General features: G+C 39.9%; 1 protein-coding gene across 12 annotated transcripts in view; it reads left to right on the plus strand.

Annotated features, from left to right (window-relative positions):
• CFAP20DC (CFAP20 domain containing) overlaps positions 1 to 19,995 on the plus strand; it is a 271,882-nt gene extending 251,887 nt beyond the window's left edge. For 10 of the 12 annotated variants that reach the window (XM_007192357.2, XM_007192356.2, XM_007192361.2 and 7 more), the window contains 2 exons: positions 6,180 to 6,274; positions 19,479 to 19,995. In XM_007192357.2, coding sequence (XP_007192419.2) covers positions 6,180 to 6,274; positions 19,479 to 19,591 — 208 coding nt within the window. In that variant the 3' untranslated portion in view covers positions 19,592 to 19,995. Of the gene's footprint in view, positions 1 to 6,179; positions 6,275 to 10,243; positions 10,626 to 19,421 lie in introns of those variants that run through there. The other 2 variants (XM_007192358.3, XM_057555125.1) reach the window with 2 other exon arrangements.
• Positions 19,996 to 21,225: the final 1,230 nt, after the last annotated feature.

Genomic DNA, 21,225 nt, shown 5'->3' on the forward strand with positions numbered 1-21,225 from the left:
AGGGGGAAGCAGCCCCTGAGCATGCTCAGAGAGCAAGCCTGACTGAAAAGGATGCTTCTCCACCAGGGGAGCTGGAGGTTTTCATTACAGGTAGAGGGAAAAGGATTATAGTCAGAGCTGAGGAAACCAAACAAAAGAGAGTGTCAAGTCCAAACGACAGGACAAATATGGAAACGGGAGAACGAAGAGCAAGAGCAGCCTCCAGAGCACAGGCAGCCGGGGTGAGAAGCAGGCGGAGGGAGCGGCTCCGAGCTGAGCTGGGGCTTGACACGTGGCAACGGGCCTGATCTGGCACTCCCCCGCCCCTAGGTGTGTGCGGCCTGCTGCTGGGAAGGCATGGGGGTCAAAACGTGGCTTAGCATTACATATCACATATAAAAATGTAAACATGTGAGGTACAGGTGCTAGACTACACATTTCCGGCTTATTAACAAGTCACAGAAAAAAAAGATTGCTCTTGAAAAAATGAAATTATTAAATATATATGAAGTAAAATAAAAACAAACAAGAGAAAGAGGAATGTTATATGATATCACGTATGTGTGGAATCTAAAAAATAATACAAATGAATCTATATACAAAACAGAAACAGACTCACAGACACAGAAAATAAACTTACCAAAGGGGAGAGGGAAGGGGAGAGGGATAAATTAGGAGTATATGTATACAACCTACTATACATAAAATAGATAAACAATAAGGTCTTCCTGTATACCACAGGGAACTGTATATTCAGCATCTTGTAATAACCTATAATGGAAAACAATCTGAAAAATATGTATATATATTACATATGTAACTGAATCACTCTGCTGTACACCTGAAACTAACACAATATTATAAATCAAATATATTTCAATAAAAATAAAATACATTTTAAAAATACTTAAAACAAAACAGAAACAACATCACCAGGGTGGGAAAATGGTATAACCTGAAGTGTCTCAAGGTGTGGTGTGGTCTGTGGACTCATGATCCCAAAAGATGGAACAGTTCCAGATGCAAAAAGGTGGTCAGTCTACATATTCTACCCTCCTCTCAGGAGATTCACAGTCTGTTAAAGGCTCTCAAAAGTCCTGCAAGAAAAACCTACTGGTTGACTTTGTTTAGCCAAATATTTTCCATATTTTATAGTTAACATGGAAACCCTTTATTTCAAAATATACTTTGTTAATGCCTACTTAATAAAAAGCCAAACAAATGAGTTGTTTTGATTAAAGTTTCTTAATTGAATAAAATCTTCTAAATCTTAACATCACTTGTCAAGAGAATTCTGCACTCATTTTTTTTTATATCTTTACTGGAGTATAATTGCTTTACAATGTTGTATTAGTTTCTGCTGTACAACAAACTGAATCAGCTATATGTATACATATATCCCCATATCCCCGCCCTCTTGAGCCTCCCTCCCACCCTCCCTATCCCACCCCTCTAGGTCGTCACAAAGCACCGAGCTGATCTCCCTGTGCTATGTGGCTGCTTCCCACTAGCTATCTATTTTACATTTGGTAGTGTATATATGTCAATGCTACTCTCTCACTTCGTCCCAGCTTCCCCTCCCCCCGCAGTGTCCTCAAGTCCATTCTCTACATCTGCATCTTTATTCCTGCCCTGCCATTAGGTTCATCAGTACCGGTTTTTTAGACAATGGAATATTACTCAGCCATAAAAAAGAAGGAAATTGAGTTATTTGTAGTGAGGTGGATGGACCTAGAGTCTGTCATACAGAGTGAAGTAAGTCAGAAAGAGAAAAACAAATACCGTATGCTAACACACATATATGGAATCTGTAGTCATTTTTACAAGATAAAATTAGATGCACCTTACCCCAGAATAAACTCACAACATATACCAGAATAAACTCCAAATGGATCCAAAATCTAAATGTGGAAAATGAAACCATGCAAGTAACTGGAAGAATAAAAGGGTGAATTTCTATAGAACCTGGTTGTAGGGAGGAACTTCCTAACTCTGATTTGAAATACAGAGGCAGGGACTTCCCTGGTGGTGCAGTGGTTAAGAATCCACCTGCCAATGAAGGGGACACGGGTTCGATCCCTGGTCCGGGAAGATCCCACATGTCACAGAACAGCTAAGCCCGTGTGCCACAACTACTGAGCCTGTGCTCTAGAGCCCACAAGCCACAGCTACTGAGCCTGCATGCCACAACTGCTGAAGCCTGCACACCTAGAGCCTGTGCTCAGCAACAAGAAAAGCCACCGCAATGAGAAGCCTGCACAATGCAATGAAGAGTAGCCCCCGCTCGCCGCAACTAGAGAAAAGCCTGCACGCAGCAACGAAGACCCAAAAGTAAATAGATAAATAAATAAATTTATTTAAAAATATAAATAAATAAATACAGAGGCAATAAAAGAAAAGATTGATGCATATGACTACAGAAAAATTAAAAACCTGTTGCATGGCAAAAAATATCATAAGCAAACACAGATGACAAAATGAGGGAAAGAGACAAAATAAAAAGACCTGATGGAAGAAGAGCAAAAGACATGAACAGACAGAAAAAAAAAGATATAGATATAAAATACACACATGCATACACCTATATACACATATATATTAAATAGCCTTAAACATATGAAAAGAGTCAACTCTACTCATAATGTTCATAATGAGAACAAATGCAAAAAAATGGAAATCAAAACTACTTTAAGTTATCAGTTATTATCTCTCGGATTGGAAAGCATTAAAAACTTGACAACATAATATTGTGACATGTCTGTAGACAAACCAGCACTCTCAGACATTGCTGGTGGGAATGCTGATGGGTACAACCCTTGTGAAAACAATTTGTCAGTATCTAACAATACCAAGTGTGCATTTACCTTTTATTCCAGGAATCCCACTTCCAAGAATTTATCTTGAAGGTATATCTCCACATATACAAAAATAGATATGCCCGAAGTTATTCATTGTAGCATTAATTGCAATAATCACAAAATATTTAAAACTTGCCCAAACATAGGACAGTGGTGTAATAAATGTATGCCACACTGCGGAGTACTATGCAGCTGTAAAAAAAAAAAAAAAAGAATAAGGAAGCTCTCTATGAACTGGTATGAGTGATTTCCTGGATATATTTTAAGTTGAAAAAACGAAAGTGCAAAAGAGTAATTATAGTATACTACCTTTTACATTAGAAAGAAGAGGAATGAAAAAAATAGACGTGTATCTGCTGAATTTTTGCAAAAAGAAACAGAGACACAAGAACTAATGAAACTGATTACCTCTGGAGGAGTGGGTGGGGATGGTGTTGAAATGATGAGGGGGTGGAAACAGACTGGAAGGGATGAAAGAAATCTAACTCTTACTGAATATGCTTTTCTGTAAAAGTTTGACTTTTGAACTGTTAATATTTTACCTACTCAAAACAACAAAAGTAATAAAAATCAAGAATGAGGAGAAAAACTTAATACAAACAGAAGCAAATGACACTAACTATGTTTCAAATTAAGAATGTAACCACACTGAAGAGGTAGGAAAAAGAACTAGCCTAAGTAAATTTTGAACATGGTATTTTGACTAATGAAAAAAAGAACCGTAAACAGAGAATCCTAGAGAGTAGGTTTGGAGTGTTTTATTGGTTGTTTTGTTTTGTTTGCTTAGTTTTGTTTGAAACTACTTTTGGCGTGTTCTGTACTTCAGAAAGTAAGTAAATATACTGAGGCTAATGGGAGCCAGGTTCCTCAGTGTCAGAAAGGAGAAAGGAAAGATGGAAATGACTCTGTGGTATTATATTAGTATTAGAAGAAGCAATATGACCTCATGGTTATAGACCAGGGGCCGACAAACATTTCTGTAAAAGGCCAGATCACAAATATTTAACTCTGTCATCATAGCACAAAAGCTGTCATAGACAATACGTAAAAAGGTGAACGTGGCTGTATTCCAATAAAACTTTATTTATGGACACTGAAATGTGAATTTTATATAACTTTCATGTATCATGAAACATTGCTATTTTAATTGATTTCAACCATTAAAATATATAAAAACTATTTTTGGTTTGCAGGCCTTACAAAAACAGGCAGTGGGCCAGACTTGGCCCATGGGCATAGTTTACCAACCCTTGATAGAGAGATGATGATAGATAGATGATAGATAGATAGATAGCAAATGTGATAAAATGTTTAAATTGGAGAATCTGGGTGAAGGATATATAGTTCTTTATACTCTTGAAACTTTTCTATAAATCTGAAATTACTTTAAAACAAACAAAAATCACAAAAAGAAAAACTCTGTATTTCCCATAGCTACTGCTGACAAGAAAAACATTAACCAAATCATTGGCCTAAGAAGTAATGTCTTGCCTTTTATAACATCTGCTTTTCCTGCATGTCCATGGACCACGGTAGAAGCTACTACTGCCATCGTGTGGAGCTTCTAATTTGTCGCTGGAGTGTCATCATATGATAATATTATTTTTCTCCTGTTCATCTTTGCTCTCCATCTCTCTTGCCGAGTAATGAAGCCACTGGGCTAGTAATTTGTATGTGACCTTGTAATTTTCTGTAATGTAGGAATTTTTTGGTCTGCTATAATTAAATGGACTAAGTAAAAGGTGCTTATCAGAAAATGCCCCATTAGCTTGGAAGTCTGTGACAAATCCTTTCTGATGTCCTTAATGTGTTATTATGAAATTCAATTACACAGCAAGCTCACCTTGCTTATTTCACAAGCCATAATCTGGTGATAGCTAAGGTGAGCAGTGAGTGAAAGTGTCTTAAAATAATACAAATAGGAATTGGATAATTTTTACATTAAGATCCTTTTTATACAAGAAGAGTAAATGGCTTGCAAAGAAAACTTCTATTGTATAGACTTGAAATCATTCTACAATCCTTGGCTGGTTTAATTCCAGCAGAATCCAATTCCTACCTTGGTTTATCATTGTGGGTACAGCCATACTATGATCTTCATTGATAATGAAGATGATAGTGGTCATAGCTGAAATTTTTTGACAGCAGCTCTGTACCCAGATCCATACCAAACGTTTTTCATCCATTTTTTTCATTTCATCTTAACGACAAAACTCTGGAATAACTATTATTATCTCCTTTTTATACATAAGGCTTAGTGATGGTATAAGTGACTTGGCAAAGTTCTCACATTTCGGAAACATGGTGCCAGGATTGGCCTGGAGAGCCAGTGCTCTTAGTTACTGGTCGGGACTGTCTCCCATTGTAGATAAAGACAGCAAGAAATGCAGAAATTTAGAAAGAAATTTTTTGGTCATGAGGACATGTTCCTGTTGAGAAGAATAAAGTCAATGACACAGGCTGCTGATATCAATGCAAGAAATATAATTCACTTTGGAAGATCCTTCACATTCCCCTTCCTGCTCTGTTCCCGTGAAGAACCTCAATAGCAAGTTTACAGATGAGAAAGGGTTGAAGTAGAACACGCAGTGACTCATGCCTTCAGGATGTCACTGACTTATATCACACCCACCCAGGTATCTGCTAGAGGGAGCAGAGAAACAGGAAAAGAATGGAAAGAAGGAAAGTAAAGAGACTGGGAATGAGGTTGGAAGTTGGAGGCAGAGGGACGGGGAATGCAGGAGGTGCTTTCTGAAGTGGCTTCGCCCCCACTCATACCGGGAGAACTGAAGTATTGAGCCACTCAAGGGCCCAAAGGCCCTCACTCTCCCTTCTTTTGTCCTCCCCTGCCCTAAAGCCCCAAGTGAATGCATACCAGCTCCCACCATCATGGCTGGTCCATGACAGCTCCAAGACTAACTTCTCTTTTGAATCACCAAATGGACTCTTGTCATCCATGACATGTAACTTTGTCAGGCTTTCTTATCCAAAGGTCCAAAGGAGCTTTGTCTCTGCTGCATTTCTTCTTAGTTGTTGAAATAATTTTCTTAGGTGAGAGGAGCTGTGCTATCGTTGACGATCAACAGTAATAAACGTTTGAGAGGAACAGTCATCATCATTTAGTTGGTGTATTTATTGAACAGCTAGTTAGTTAAGTAATTGTGTATTTACAGATCTATAAAACTGAATATTAATTTCTGGACATCTTATTTTCTGAAATATGAAGAGGGGAAAAATGTGTTTTTGTGGAAGCCCCAGGGAGTTAAAAATCCAGGAGAAAGGTAAAATCTATATATGGAATTACAAACATGTGGTTCATTTATTTTCTTCTTTTCTTTTTAGGGACTGGTTAAATATGCTGAGCCCACCGATTGTTCCTCCCAGTCAACAGCCAGCAGAGCGGCATCAGGATTCTTCCGGAAGCTTGAGTGCTCAAGGTGGGAATATGAAAAACACCAAGCTTAAAAAATAAAAATAATTAACTATAAATAGAGAAAATCAGTCACTTTGAGATGCCACTGTTTTTATTAAATGCTGATCACTTAGGCTCACACACCCAAAATGAGGTAATCTGTGCCTCATTTTATAGGATGATAGGTTCTTTGCAACTAAAAGGTATTTAAAAGAGAAATTGTCCTTGTTATCCTGAAGGTTAATCCATGGGCGAAATATAGTTTAAGGCATAAGAGCATGGCTTTGGTGTCAAATTGACCTTCATCTGAATTCCAACTCTAGCACTTCCTGCTGTGTGACTTTTATGAATTTCAGTTTTGTAAAATAAAACTAATAATAGATGGTGCCCACCTGCAAGTTTTTCATGAAGATTCAGTGAGGTATACTGTATATGAAATACTTGGGATAGCGCCTACCAAATACCAGTTGTTAGTATTATTATAAAGCAGACCCAATACTCCAGCATCACGGAGATCCATGTTTTCGTTAATACAGAGGTACAGCCGTTTCATTAAAGCAAAGGCTGTCACAGAGCTATGATAGGTAGTAGTAGTAATAGAAAAATTAGAAGGAAGCAGGGATGAAAATTTGCCTGGGGTTCTCTTTGTTGACGAGAGCCACAAAGATGAACCGTTTAGTTTCTGGCTGTGAGCAGGGACTGTAACAGTCAGGAGTGTGTAGAGGAGGGACATAAAAGAATCTTCGTCAGACACGGAGGGGTGGAGATGGGAAGGGTGGGGGGAGATCTAAAATGCATAGCTGGAGTGACAGACAACCTCAGAGTGGGACTCCCTGAGATAGCTTTCCCAGTTGGATTATAAAGATGGAAGCTCTATATCTATGGTTTAAAAAAAAAAAGGAACTGAAACCAGTATAAATTACTCCAACAAAGGTGCCAGGGTTTTTTTTCCCTAATTGTCCCAGGGAGAAAGTGGAGCATCCCATTTTTCTTCAGGTATGGAGCGTTCAGAGTGAGAGCTCATACATCTTGAGTTGTGCATTTTGGTTGCCCAAGGGATGGAGATGTCACTGTGATTTACTATCTGAGATAGATGCTGCCCCTCAAATTGAGCCTCTTTTTCGGGGTGTACATTTATAATTACTCATGACAGAAAAACAGCATCTTGGCTGTCAGGAGGAGTCCTTGCTGTGAGGAAACAGGTAATATTTTAAGTATCCTAAATAAGCCACAGGAGAGTGTGGTCTTTAAGCAAAGGCACCCAAGATCTGTAGTGGTGATGAGTGGCTGAAAGGATGTCTTAAAGTTGCCATTGCAAAGTGATGTTTTGACAGCAGGGGCTCAATTATGTTGAAGGTAAACAGAACTTGCACGGAGGACAAATTAACAAATTAAATTCCAAGAATTGTAGAAATGTTCTGGCCAATGTTAACCAGATCTGGTACCCCTTCTCCCTGTCACCCTAGATTTCCATCTGGTATCCCTTTCCCTCTTCTGATAAACTTGGATAGTTTGTAGTTAATGAAAACCATCAAAAAGTAGTGTTTCCTATTTGCTTAATCTTTACATGTCATTGGCTTAGTTTTAGACAACGTAGCATACACTTACCAATATACTGAGCTAGTGTTTCCATCTGTTCTTATAAAGTGTTTGTCAAAGAAAAATAATAGGCTCAAGCATCCAGTATATACCATCAGAAGGAGAAGGGAGGCACAGTTGTGAGTAGTCTGGGACTCTTCCTGGGTTTCTGTTGCACAATACCATTAACTCAGCACCTAATATATGCCAGACACTGTGCTCAGTGATTACATTTAGTCCTCACAAGTAAGTCAGACAGAGAAAGACAAGTATTGTGATATCACTTATATGTAGAATCTAAAATGTGATAGAAATGAACTTTTATACAAAACAGAAACAGACTCACAGACATAGAAAACAAATTTATGGCTACTTAAGGGGAAGGTTGGGGGGAGGGATAAATAGGAGTTTGGGATTAGCAGGTACACACTACTATATATAAAATAGACAAACAACAAGGTCCTACTGTATAGCACAGGGAACTGTATTCAATATCTTGTAATAAACTATAATGGAAAGGAATACGAAAAAGAATATATATATACACATACACATAACTGAATCACTTTGCGGTACGCCAGAAACTAACACAACATTGTAAATCATTATACTTCAATTTTTTAAAAAAAGAGAATGTAAAAAAGAAATTTAGTCCTCCCAGCAGCACCATGAGGAAGATACTAATTTTGTATATGCAGTTGTTATTTTTTACAGCTGAAGAAACTGAGGCAGCAAGCTCTTAAATAATTTGCGTAAAGTTAGTCATTGGCAGAGCTGTGATTTAAACCCAAGCAGCCTGGCCCCAGAGCCCAACCACTGTTTTTATTTTTTAATTTTTTTGGCTTTGAACCAAGTAAATAAATTACCTAATCAAAAAAATACTATATATAAACCAGGAATTGAAAAATTACTTTTCTGTTGAGAATTCCAATCGACAGGAAAACAAATTAAAACATCTCAAGGGCTAAGTAGCTAAGTCCTTTCAGAAAAAAGAAAAGCAGACCTCTGGTCACCTGTTTCAGGCCTGGACCTGCCTCCCCTCCCGCCCCCCACCCAGGCTTGTCAGAAATGACTGGTGGCCACACTCCCTCCAGGGGGGTGAGTGGCTGAGGGGTGTAGTTACCGTGTTGACCAGATCTAGGGCAAGGCCAAGGGAGTGAGGGGCTGAATGAAGGGCAAGATGACTAGAGTGGGGGACTGCCCGGCCTGGGTGGTCGCTGTGCCCATCTTCTCCAAGGCCTCTCTAGACGACCTTATCTGAGTAGGTCAGGCTCTCTCACTTCACCTAGTGCCTTTTCGTCACAGCCTTTTCACAGTTTGTAACTCGTGATTCGTTTACATGTTTATTGCCTTTTTTCCTAGGAAGCCTAAGAGTTTTTAAAAGCAGAGACTGTCAGTTTGCTCACTCCTAGATCCCTAGTACCCTGAAATTTCTGGCATATATTAGATACGCTGGATTCTCATTAGAAGGAAGACAGGAAGGGAGAAAGAGAGGAAAAAGAGGGAGAGAAATGTTATTCAACTGGTCATTTCTTGTAACAACCTTGGAAGTAAAAAAACAGGGTAATTCATTGAAATCTGACTTTCAGTTTTTCCCCCAATTCCAATTTTTTGGTATATTAGGCATATTTGTAAAATTTAACAATGAGAGTATTGAACTTAGACCCATACATTTTAGCAATTAAAACAGTTATAGGTCACCTTATGCGGTGGCTCTTAAACTTTACTTATAAGCAATGAAAACTTTTCTGTCAAGTGAAATCTCATATGGAATCCCAATAAGTAAAGGAGTTAAAAGCAGAACTGCTCTGGGTGAAGTGGGAGTTATGGTCTCAGAACCCTGCCGTGGGGCCCTAACGAACCAGTTAAAAACACTGATGTAGTTCATCACCCTCAATTTGACCTTGCCCAAGGTCAAAGGCTCAATCAGAGTTAGGATTTGGATCCAGTCTTCCTCCACATCAGTGCCTTTCTGCAGAACCATTGCACTGGGATGTGAAGGTGGTTTTGAAGGCTCGTTCGCAGGAAAAGAGGCCCTTCCATCTTCAGACTTCTAGGATAAACATAATAATAGCTAATGTCTATTTCATCTTCCAGTGGCCCAGGCCTACATGTGCACTTTAATTCTCAGAGTAGCCTACTGAGACATAGGTACTATTATTACCCCCATTTTACACATGGACACTGGCACTTAGAGCAGGGAAGTGACACGATGAACCGCCACATCTCCATCAGAGATGGAGAGGCTGAGATGTATCCATGCAGCTAGAGGCATAACTGCATTCTAACAGCAGGGAAAGATGGCCTAACCAATACGTAACTCTAGAAAACTTGCCCCAGCCCATACAAAAGTAAATGCATGCATTATACCTGGCCCTAGAGTCCCTTCTTTATTCAGTGCAAATTTGTGTCACAGCCCCAGTTTCTACTAGACCAGAATGTCTCAAGTTCGTGAATTCCATCTTGAAATGAATAGCCCGGCTCCCAGCAGAGCCGAGCAGCCAGCAGGAACAGCATTGTACTCCGCGCCATTCGACTGGATGGAGAAACGGGCAGCTCTCAGCTGGGCCATAATACATTTGCCAAATATCAATTACCATGGGCACGGGTGCCCTTAACACTTACGAAAAATGTGTTTTTCTGGAGACCGTGTGAAATGTAAAAATGGGAAGTTAAGATTTCAGAACTTACTCAAGAAAACTACCAAACTGACCTTTTGAAAATGAACCAGACTTTGCTCGAAGAATAGTTGTCAATTTGTTTTTGACATTTGTTCCTCTACAGCTATGACCCTTAAATTATTCATGCTTACCAGCTCCAAAATGGAATAATAATGCCTCTCTTCAGGCCTGTAAACCTTTTTTTGCAGGTTGCATGGATTTTGAGTGAGAAAGACACTCAGAAGGGCTTTTGGAGTTGCCAGAGTCTCATAAAAATAACATTCTCATACCTTTTGTACGGCAAAGCCACAGAAGATACTCCTTTATGAACATTAATTAATCTCCCACAAGACATAAATAGGCAGCGGATGCTTATTTTATAGGTGTAATATCCAAATTACTATTAAAGAATTTATAGAAATCTCATGACGCCTCACAGCTAACCAGAGAGAGGGGAACCTGGCCGCCTGTCCTGGGTCCAACAGAGGAATCCTTTCACAGTTCTGTTTCCCGCCATGCAATTATTTGACGTTTACCTAATACGCTGAGTCTAAAAGCAGTCTTCCAAAATCTGTTTTATTAGTTATCGCACCAGACGTTATGCTTCATCGAACAACCGTGGTACCCACAGTGCTTAACATGGACGTTGTAGGACATTGTAAACGCTGCATAAATATTTGATGAGTAGAATGAGTGAATCTTCTGCCCATGGGAAACAGGATGATTTGGTCTACTTTTTGGATCTTCCCTGTATCTTGAAGATTTATTCAAAATGCAAAGGAGAACTTCCCCTAAAAAGGCAATATTGACAATCAAAGTAATAATAGAAGCCAGCATTAATAAAGCACATGCCCAGCGCTGTGTCGAGTTTTCCTGTGCATTACCTCTCAGTGACTTCTCCTAATACTTACTGGTATAGGGCTGTGCTGTTTCCCCACTGTATGGGTGAGGTTAGGGTCACAGCCGGGGTCACAGCGCCACTGATTGTGGAGCAGAACACTGACCAAGGCCTGTCGGACTGGGCTGTCTGTACCCTTAAGCCCCACACTGTGATAGAACCACAGAATTCCCATTTAGGTCAGTAAGAAATACACAGCTGAAATGTCCAGTGCAGTTTTTTTAATTTAGGTAGTTTTCTTTCTTGAGCCTTTCTGGATAAAATAGTACTCTCTTTAGAATTCTCCTTAGACCCATAGAGCCCCCGCCTCAACTCTCGGCTTGTGAAATGATTTGTTAGCATTTTCAGGCATACCTTTGTGATATTGCGCGTTCTGTTCCAGACCACCACAATAAAACAAATATCGCAATAAAATGAGTCTGGTTTCCCAGGGCATATAAAAGTTGTATTTACACTACACTGTTGTCTATGAAGTGTCTAATAGCATTACATCTTTTAAAAATGTGCATACCCTAATTTAAAAATACTTTATTGCTAAAAAATGCATCATCTGAGCCTTCAGTAGGTTGTCGTAGTAACATCAAAGATCACTGATCAAAGATCACCATAACAAATATAATAATAATGCAAAAGTTTGAAATATTTTGAGAATTATCAAAATGTGACAAGAGACACAAAGTGAGCAAAAGCTGTAGGAAAAATGGTGCCATTGGACTTGCTCAACACAGGGTTGCCACAAACCTTCAATTTGTAAAAAGGACAATAAATCGAAGCGCAAAAAAACAAGTTATACCTGTATGACATTCTTGAATCCAGATTCCTTCCCCTTCCCCTGTGAGGCAAGTAGTTGCCTTTTGGTCTCTGATTAACCTTGGGGCAAGGAAATATTTTCTTATGCAGCTTTCAGGGTCCGGGGCGTGTCTTCTCTGCATAGAAGAAGTGATTAGAGGGGGGCAGTCAGCTCTCACTATATAAAGAAATGCCTTCTTTTCAGGCATACTGGAAGTGAACCCTCTAGTAGAGAAGTAAACACACTGATGGGTGTCTGAGGCTCTCTCCTATTCCAGAACCACCCCCCACCTACTTATTCCCCAAATGTACAACAGAGGGGCCTTGGCCCAGGATGTGGTCCTAGATTCCATTGCTGGAATTGGGATACATTTCCCCTTGGCTGCAGCGTTGCCACCTTGCCTGAAATCAGGCCCTGGAGATACTACAGGCTTTGTAGGCTTCAGAGCTCAATAGTCTGACTAGGGACCTTCCTTCATGTGCAACAAAAAGCATTCAGAGTGGTACTTCACATATTTACAAGTGCACATAAATGTCTTGTGAGGTATTCCCCAGCTTCACTGCAATATAATTGACATATAACATTATGTTAATTTAAGGTGTACAACGTGATGATTTGATATACAAGGGCACATTTGAATCACATTTGTAAGCAGAGACTACCTGGAAAGAATGAAATTGCAAGAATTCCTAACTAGTCATCCAAATTCTTCAACGTGTCGTTTTAAGTGGCGTTTTCCGAGTAAAATATAGCCGCTACGAGATTTTACAAAAGGAGTGATGTACTTATTTCCCAAATGAAACCTGAACTGTAATCTTGGCATATCATTTGCCTTCCAAAAAACAATATAGCTTTCTAATAGAAGAAAGTACATTTTCATCCTTTTTATTCCTTTATTGGTCATTTATCTTTCTCCCATTTGAGGGCACATATTTGCTGAGAAACAAATCTCAACAGTTCACTGTCTCCAGTTTTAGTGCAAGTTAATTTTGCCCTACTGTGACATAAGTTGGTGGAAGAGTTTGCAAGCACCTGGTGCTCAGCAGAATCTTATCTAAAATGTCATCTTTATTGATCCGAAGGCTGACTGTTCCCAGTGGTGATCCGTCACCATTGAATTGTTTAAACAATAGTGTATTAGTATGCACATAAAGATACAGTCAGTCAGTTTCCAAGATCTATAAGAGAGAAAATGCATTAACTTGTAAAAAAAAAAACAACTCCAGATGGCAGCATCAGAAAATCGAAAATCAAGTACAGTGTCTTGATTCAGAGACTTTAAATCTGATAAACTGGTGCCACATCATTTATTTTCAAGCTTGAAGACTGAGCTTCTGCATATAGGTTTTCTATTATCTACAGTTAAAATGCGTTAAATATAGATAATTAAGCATTTATATTAATCGACTCAAAAGGTGAACTGGAGGAATTATCTGCTCACACTGATCCAACCAAGGGGAGGGCAGCTAATATTGCTGTGTTTGGTCTGACTCCGTTGGTTTTTCTTCTGTTATTGCCATTAACCAATTTCAAAGTGGATGAAGCTGAAAGTTTGTAAATAGATTATTGTCTGAAAGGCAATTTTATTTCACTAGAAATGGCTTTATTATGTGAAGAAGAGTAAAAATGTAATTTGGACCCCTGTCCCGATGCTCTTAGTCTGGTAGCAGAGAATGGTTTTATTTGTTAATTTGTCCTTTTAGAGTTTCTGTAGCCAGTCTTTAAATAGAGCAATTTAGCATTTGGGAGAAAAACGAACTCTGCACTATCCAAGAATTTAATTGAAAATTACCCCATACCCATGCACAATAATTACCTTTCAAAACATTTCCCATTGCTTGACATCACAGTGGTAATTGCTTAACAATATTATAATTTCATTACGTAGAGATTACAGTGGCAAAATGATGTAAGTTGGAGGCTTTGAAAATTAAGCTATAATGAAAACAAAACCATTTGTGCAAGTTTAAAGCACTTATTTCAATATAAAGTTATACATAATATCACCCAATTTTTGTATGAATGTCATTGTTGGTAGAGTTCCAAAATTCACGCATTTAAAGCTTTAGTACTAAAAACCACAAAACCTGCCTTAGTCCCATGGTTATAATGCATGAAGTTCCAGTTCTACAGCGATATGTATTGGAATGAATGCATTTCTATAGCAGTTATTGCTTCAGTTTGCATGCATTATGTAGCCAAACCTCTACTAATGAATTGGATCCACCTTGATCCCTTTGCAGTTGGATGATAAAGACCCATGGCCCGTTACAACGGTTATTTTCATTTTGAAAGACTCCTGACTAGTTGTAAAAATGTATTGAGTTTTCTAATTTAATAACACCAGCTTAGGGCTTCCCTGGTGGCGCAGTGGTTGAGAATCTGCCTGCCAATGCAGGGGACACGGGTTCGAGCCCTGGTCTGGGAAGATCCCACATGCCGCGGAGCAGCTAAGCCCGTGAGCCACAATTACTGAGCTTGCACGTCTGGAGCCTGTGCTCCGCAACAAGAGAGGCCGCGATAGTGAGAGGCCCACGCACCGTGATGAAGAGTGGCCCCCGCTTGCCACAACTAGAGAAAGCCCTCGCACAGAAACGAAGACCCAACACAGCCATAAATTAATTAATTAATTAATTAATTTTTTAAAAAAAGTTTCCCAGGGTTGCCCTCTGTACTGGAGTCTGGCTCCATTTAAAAAACAAAAACAAACAAACAAAAAACCACCAGCTTAAAATTTTATCTTTTTGGAAAGTACAAGCACAGAATGCACTAACCAATTATATAGCATATAACTCTTACATGCCAGAGGTCAGAATTTCCCCCAACGTGTTGATGCAGTAAAAACAAGACATTGGATGGCAGGTCTTTGAGAAAATTTGACTTATAATTATTTACCTCAGCAATATGTGGTTTTAATATCACACCTGATGGAAAAAATTAGTGTTACTTTTTTGAAAAATACATGATTTTTGATATAAGAACTTTTTATTTAAAGATGAATTAATTATAATGTCCTGTATAAAATTAGTAGGGGGCTTTGTGTTTCATTCAAACCTTTTTTTTACTAGTAAAAAATCAAACAGATACAGTTTTGGGGTAGGGAGTGAGGTATAAATGAACACATCCCTCTCGTGTCTAACTCAGATATCTTATGTCTTCCATAATGATTATAACATTTGCTGAGTACTCACTGTGTGTGTGCTGAGTGTTATCTTATTTAGTTCTCATAGGTACTATAACAGGTACTATTACTATCCTTACTTTACATATGAGGAAACTGTGGCTGAGTAGTGAATTTTCTCAATGTCCCACAGCTGTGAAATGGTAGAAATGGGATTTGGACCCAGATCTATCTGACTTCATTGTCTAAATGTCTAAATTCTGCCTGTCTCTCTGAAGTCTTTTCTTTATATTTAAGCTTTATCAATGCTGTTCTGAGTTACTAAAAAAGCTGTAGCCTATAGTTTATGATTTATTTATTGTATTGTTATTATTCTTTTTTTTTTTTTTTTTTTTAAGGATTTTCTTATTTATTTATTTATTTATTTATTTTTGGCTGTGTTGGGTCTTCGGTTCGTGCGAGGGCTTTCTCCAGCTGCGGCAAGTGGGGGCCACTCTTCATCGCGGTGCGGGGACCGCTCTTCATCGCGGTGCGCGGGCCTTTCTCCATCGCGGCCCCTCCCGTCGCGGGGCACAGGCTCCAGACGCGCAGGCTCAGCAACTGTGGCTCACGGGCCCAGCTGCTCCGCGGCACGTGGGATCTTCCCAGACCAGGGCTCGAACCCGCGTCCCCTGCATTAGCAGGCAGATTCTCAACCACTGCGCCACCAGGGAAGCCCTGTTATTATTCTTAATAGTAATAGTAGTGATTATTTATTGAACAACTACCATGTGCTCTGTGCTATGCATATTACCCAGTATCCAACTTAGTCCACAAAACCCTATGAAATAAGGTTATTCCCATTTTAAAAATGAGCAAACGAAGGTTCAGTGAGGTAAAATATCTGTAACCAGCCTAAGGGCATGCAGGTGGTGAGCAGCGGCGCTCCCATCCATCCCCAGGTTTGTTGGATTCTAGAGCCCAGGGGTGCTCTTAGCCACTCCCAGTTTAACTCCTCATTAATCTTTAGTAGCTGTTTTTGTTTTCATGTGTGTATGTCACATATACAACTAGGCTGTCTCATCCATAACCAGACTGCTCAGTCACGTAGCAAGCACACAGTGGTTACTTTTTTTTTTTTTTTTACGTATTTGTTTTATTTATTTATTTATTTATGGCTGTGTTGGGTCTTCGTTTCCGTGCGAGGGCTTTCTCTAGCTGTGGCAAGCGGGGGCCACTCTTCATCGCGGTGCGCGGGCCTCTCACTATCGCGGCCTCTCGTTGCGTGCGGAGCACAGGCTCCAGATGCGCAGGCTCAGTAGTTGTGGCTCACGGGCTCAGTTGCTCCGTGGCATGTGGGATCTTCCCAGACAGGGCTCGAACCCATGTCCCCTGCATTGGCAGGCAGATTCTCAACCACTGCGCCACCAGGGAAGCCCTAGTGGTTACTTATTGATCACCTGATTTTGTTCCATTCTCTGAAGTAGCCCCAATATGAAAGGGTTGATGGATTGAATATCTGAAAGTAAAGGACATGCACACTCTCCTTTGATGTGCAGAAGTGACCCAGGGGATCATCTTCAATATGAAACAGCCACTTGAAAAGCATTCCCACCCTCTCCTACTTAGAGGAGGAGGGTGGAGGCAAGGCCCTAGGGACCACTCTTAAGGTAACAATAGAAAATAAAGGAAAGGCAGCCTGCCTTCTCTGAGTTCCTGTTCTTAATCAGAAACTGTGCAAGGTGCTCAGGTCAGCTACCACCATCAATGTGGCCGTTAGCTAAGTCCTGTCATATTTCAAGGATGCAAGAAGCCACTGCAGCCAAGAGTCACAAAAACTCATCAAAGGCACCATACGGGTCATTGGATCTGGCCCCCTGTCCTACACAGGGTTCATCTACAAAATCTCACACAAATGATTGCCCCAGTCCCCGCTTCACCGTCCCTAGAGTCCACGTTCCATTTCCTGGTCAGCTCCAGTGTCTAGAAAATTCTTCCTTGTGCTGAGCCAAAATCTGGCTCCTTGTAACTTTCACCCGTTGATCCTGTTGCTTTCTCTTGGAACCCCACAACATCTTCTTAATTTCCCATTCATTTGCCACCCTTTATAGACGTGAAGCCAGAAGGGCTGTTGTCACTTCCATCAAGCTTTCCCTTTTCTGGAGTTACTAAGCTCAGTTCCTTTGGGCCTAATGAGCTAGTTGCCTTTGCCCCTCCCACAAGGACTGTCTCATCTTTGTCAGTGGTTTTGGAAATATGAAAAATCAAAGTTCTTTTGTTTCCAAAACTGATGTCTTTAAATGTAGGACACCTTTACAAATTTTTACTTTCCATATTTAAATCCCCATAATGTAATAGCTTCCAATTGAATGTGTTACACCAGTATTGTGTTAACTATAAGATCGAGCAGGTATGGTCAAAAGAACACTGAACTGGGAATCTGGAAACCCAAGTTCATCCCTGACTCTGCCTCTAACTCACCAAGTGACCTCAGATGAGCTGCTTAACTTTGCAGACCCTGTTTCCCTCATCCATAAAACGGGCGCGATAATTCCTGCCTCTTTCACAGGATCATAACAGTCAAATGAGCTACTGCATGAGAAAGTGCTTTCTAAACCATCGGGGGTTCTGCTAGTTGAGATGTTACTAAGCAAGGCAGATGAAATCATTCTTCTGTTAAACCCCACTTTTTAAGAACTGCTGGCACTGCGTGCAACTCACCAGAGTCCGCTGATTTCTTGTTTCCCCCAGATCACTGCAAACTCTTTGAAAACAGGGCCTCTCTCTTATATCTTCATATCCCCAACACCTGGCTTGGTGCCTGGGGCAGGGAAGGATCATGTTAAATGTTTTTGGGTGGTTAGAAGAAGGATAGGCAGAGGAATAACTGTGGTACGGTTTCAAGCCCCCACTCAACCATTTTGTCACCACTCCCTTGGCCTTAACTCCAGTTCGTCACTGTCCTGACGGTGTCCATGCACCAGCTTAATCTGATTTTGGCTGAGTAAGGTGAGGTCCCACCACCACCACCACTACCACCGCCTTCCCTTCCTCGGGGCAGTGACGCTTAAGATCACAGCTTTGTTTCACAGTCATTGATTCACCCTTTCAAAAGGTACTCAGTATTTACTGAGCCTCTGTTCTGTGTCAGCCCTGCCCATGCCCACCATCCAAGCCCCTCCAAAACTGACCCTGGTGAGCTTGTAGCCCAAAGGTTTGGTTTTCTTTGGTCCTTAGTAGCCTGTGCTAAGGAAGAGAGACAACTGTTGTCTTAATCATCCCCTCCTCCCTGAGCCTGCTCTGGTCCTCTTCAGCTGAGGGAGGTCTTGCCCTCCCAGCCTCCAAGCCTATTACATGGATTTTGAGAAGTACTCAGAAGGCACTCGCTTGCTAGTGCTAGTGATGGCATCAAGTACATAAGTACTGAGCACAATGCTGGGCACATACAAGGTGGTCAGGAAATATCTTAGTAAAGCTTTTTTTTTTTTCATTCCATGCCATTTGTTGAAAACCAACCAAACCTTGCTAACCTTGCTGGTTACTTAGGCGGTAGGTGTTCTCTTCATCCAAACCATCTAAATAGCTGTCACAAGAAAAAAAAAATCAAACCATGTTCATTTTCCCAGCAAATTTGACAGATCTTGCTACCACTAATAAAATTACAGATCATCTGACATTGTTTTCCATATGTGTTCTATGCTTTAAGTATCATATTTCTAAACATTATTTTGATTCATGTTTATTTGGTAGTCTTTTTAGGTTGTATGAATGGGGATTGAGCTCTTTATTAGATCATTTAATTTGCGCTGTTTGGCATTTGTGCAGCTCTGGCCCATGAAGAAGTCTAGAGCTGTGATAATCAAATTTTGAATCCTGTTCAAGTATCCCTAATCCTCATAACTCTGTAGTCCTTTGGCCCTCTTCCTTAATCCTTTCTCCTCCCTGCCAGCTCTCCACGCTCATTTTTCTTGTACTTTATAGCAGATCTGGCCCCTGTGATCACTGTTTCTTCTCTGTCTTACACTGCAAGTATAGAGTTATCACATCTGCAGCGCTCCTCCATTCCAGCACTGACATCCTGCCCGCATAAGGACAGTCTCCCAGGAAAGATGGTGATTCCTGCTTCCTTGCCCTTCTCTGTTGCAGTTTAAGAATTACGGGCCAGGCCAGCAGCTAACATGACGGTGGTTCCCCTTCCCACAGGTGGAGAAGACCTGAGTGTGGAAGAGGACGAGGAAGTGCTGACTCTGCTGTATGACCCATGTCTGAACTGTTACTTTGATCCCCAGACTGGGAAATACTACGAGTTGGTGTAATGCCTCCTTCCAGGGCAAAGAATGGCCACCCCAGGCGGAGCAGGATAGCAGTTCTGACTGGCATCACAATGCATGTGTTGGCCAGGACCATGGAATCAACAGTAACTAAGAGAAATGAAGTTAGTTTGTACATAGTGTTCAATGTTAAGACTACCTACATTCTTTTTGTAGATGGGTGTGATTTTTTGGAACTGTGAAGGAATTAATACAGAGATAAGATTTTAGAACTTTGAATTGGTTCTTATTTGTTGGTTCTCATCCTACATATAATTTTGTTTATTTCATATAATTTTATGTAAACGAAATAAGAGTTATTAATGCAAATTTTTTACAATGTTAATCTGTAAATGATGGCTTGATATACAGAAAATGTATTCTTGTTTAAAAGATATCTGGGTACCTTTTATTTTATTACCTATTTGTATTAAAAATAAAGTATGATGGTCAGAAGAATGCCTTTTAAACTGCTTCTTTTTATTTACCCCACTTTCTTTACCAGAATATTCCTAGATGGTATTTACCTTTCCTTAGATTATTACAAAAAGGATTAACTGTGAAGTAGTCAGACTTTATGACCATATTTTATTGGTACCGACCTCGCTATTTCCATTTCATTATAGTTCATCCAGAGTTTGCCAAAGATCACAATATCGTTAATAACTTAAGCTGCTTAGCTCTGTGCTTTTTTTTTTTTAATTTTTTACCAGTTATCTCTGAATTCTAATAATACGATCCAAATCTAGTGCCATGGATCCAAATTTAATAAGAGGTCACCCATTTGAACACCCCACATACCTCACCACTCCTGTGACTTGGACCTGGAGAAATGGAGGAGGCTTCCTTTGGTCTTTAGAATATGTCACTGTAACTCTGCTCACTGCATCACAAGGAAAAATATCATGTACTTCCTGAATTCGAGTAGACCAGCCTTGAATTGTGTGCCAAGTATATAAATATTGAGCTCAAGGAAGTACTTTTTATATTAGCTGGCATGTTTTGTTACTTAATAAAGATTTTTTAATGAAGAAGAGTACCATTGGAAATGAAAAATTATTGGTGTACAGTTGGATTTAATGGCAGTACTATAATTTCATTTAATGTTGCTTGATGGAGGAAATAAGAGCTCTTTTTTCAGGAGTAGATTTGGGCTCCTGTTCAAAGGATCATACATTATTTAGAACTGTGCTGGCATTTGATAAGCTTTTAATCCTATTGTTCACAAAGAATACCTTTGTTATGAATATTTCTCCAAGATCTTCATACTTACAAAATGCAGAAAAAAACTGCAGCTTCAAAAAGCATGCAGAATGATAAAAAGAGTTGGTTATGACCTTGAAGATTGGAGTAGGACTTGGAAAACCTTGTTCCTTCTTTAGTGAGTCTCAGGATCATCCATATAAATAGAGGAGTCAACTAAATGTCTATACTAGTTAAGATGTGAAGTTACAAATATCAAAAACATCATGAGCTAAAAGTAATTAAGGATACAAGAGTGCCTCGTGAACCCCCAAACAGAATGCTGCAAGGCCTCTGAGTGGACTCAAGCTAGAACCTAGAAAACTCTGTTGGGATTCTTGAACTGCAAGCAACAGACACCCTTGATCCCAGAATTCAAAGAGTTGTTGAACAATCAG

Source organism: Balaenoptera acutorostrata, chromosome 10 (assembly GCF_949987535.1).
Source record: "Balaenoptera acutorostrata chromosome 10, mBalAcu1.1, whole genome shotgun sequence".
NCBI classification, from domain to species: Eukaryota; Metazoa; Chordata; class Mammalia; order Artiodactyla; family Balaenopteridae; genus Balaenoptera; species Balaenoptera acutorostrata.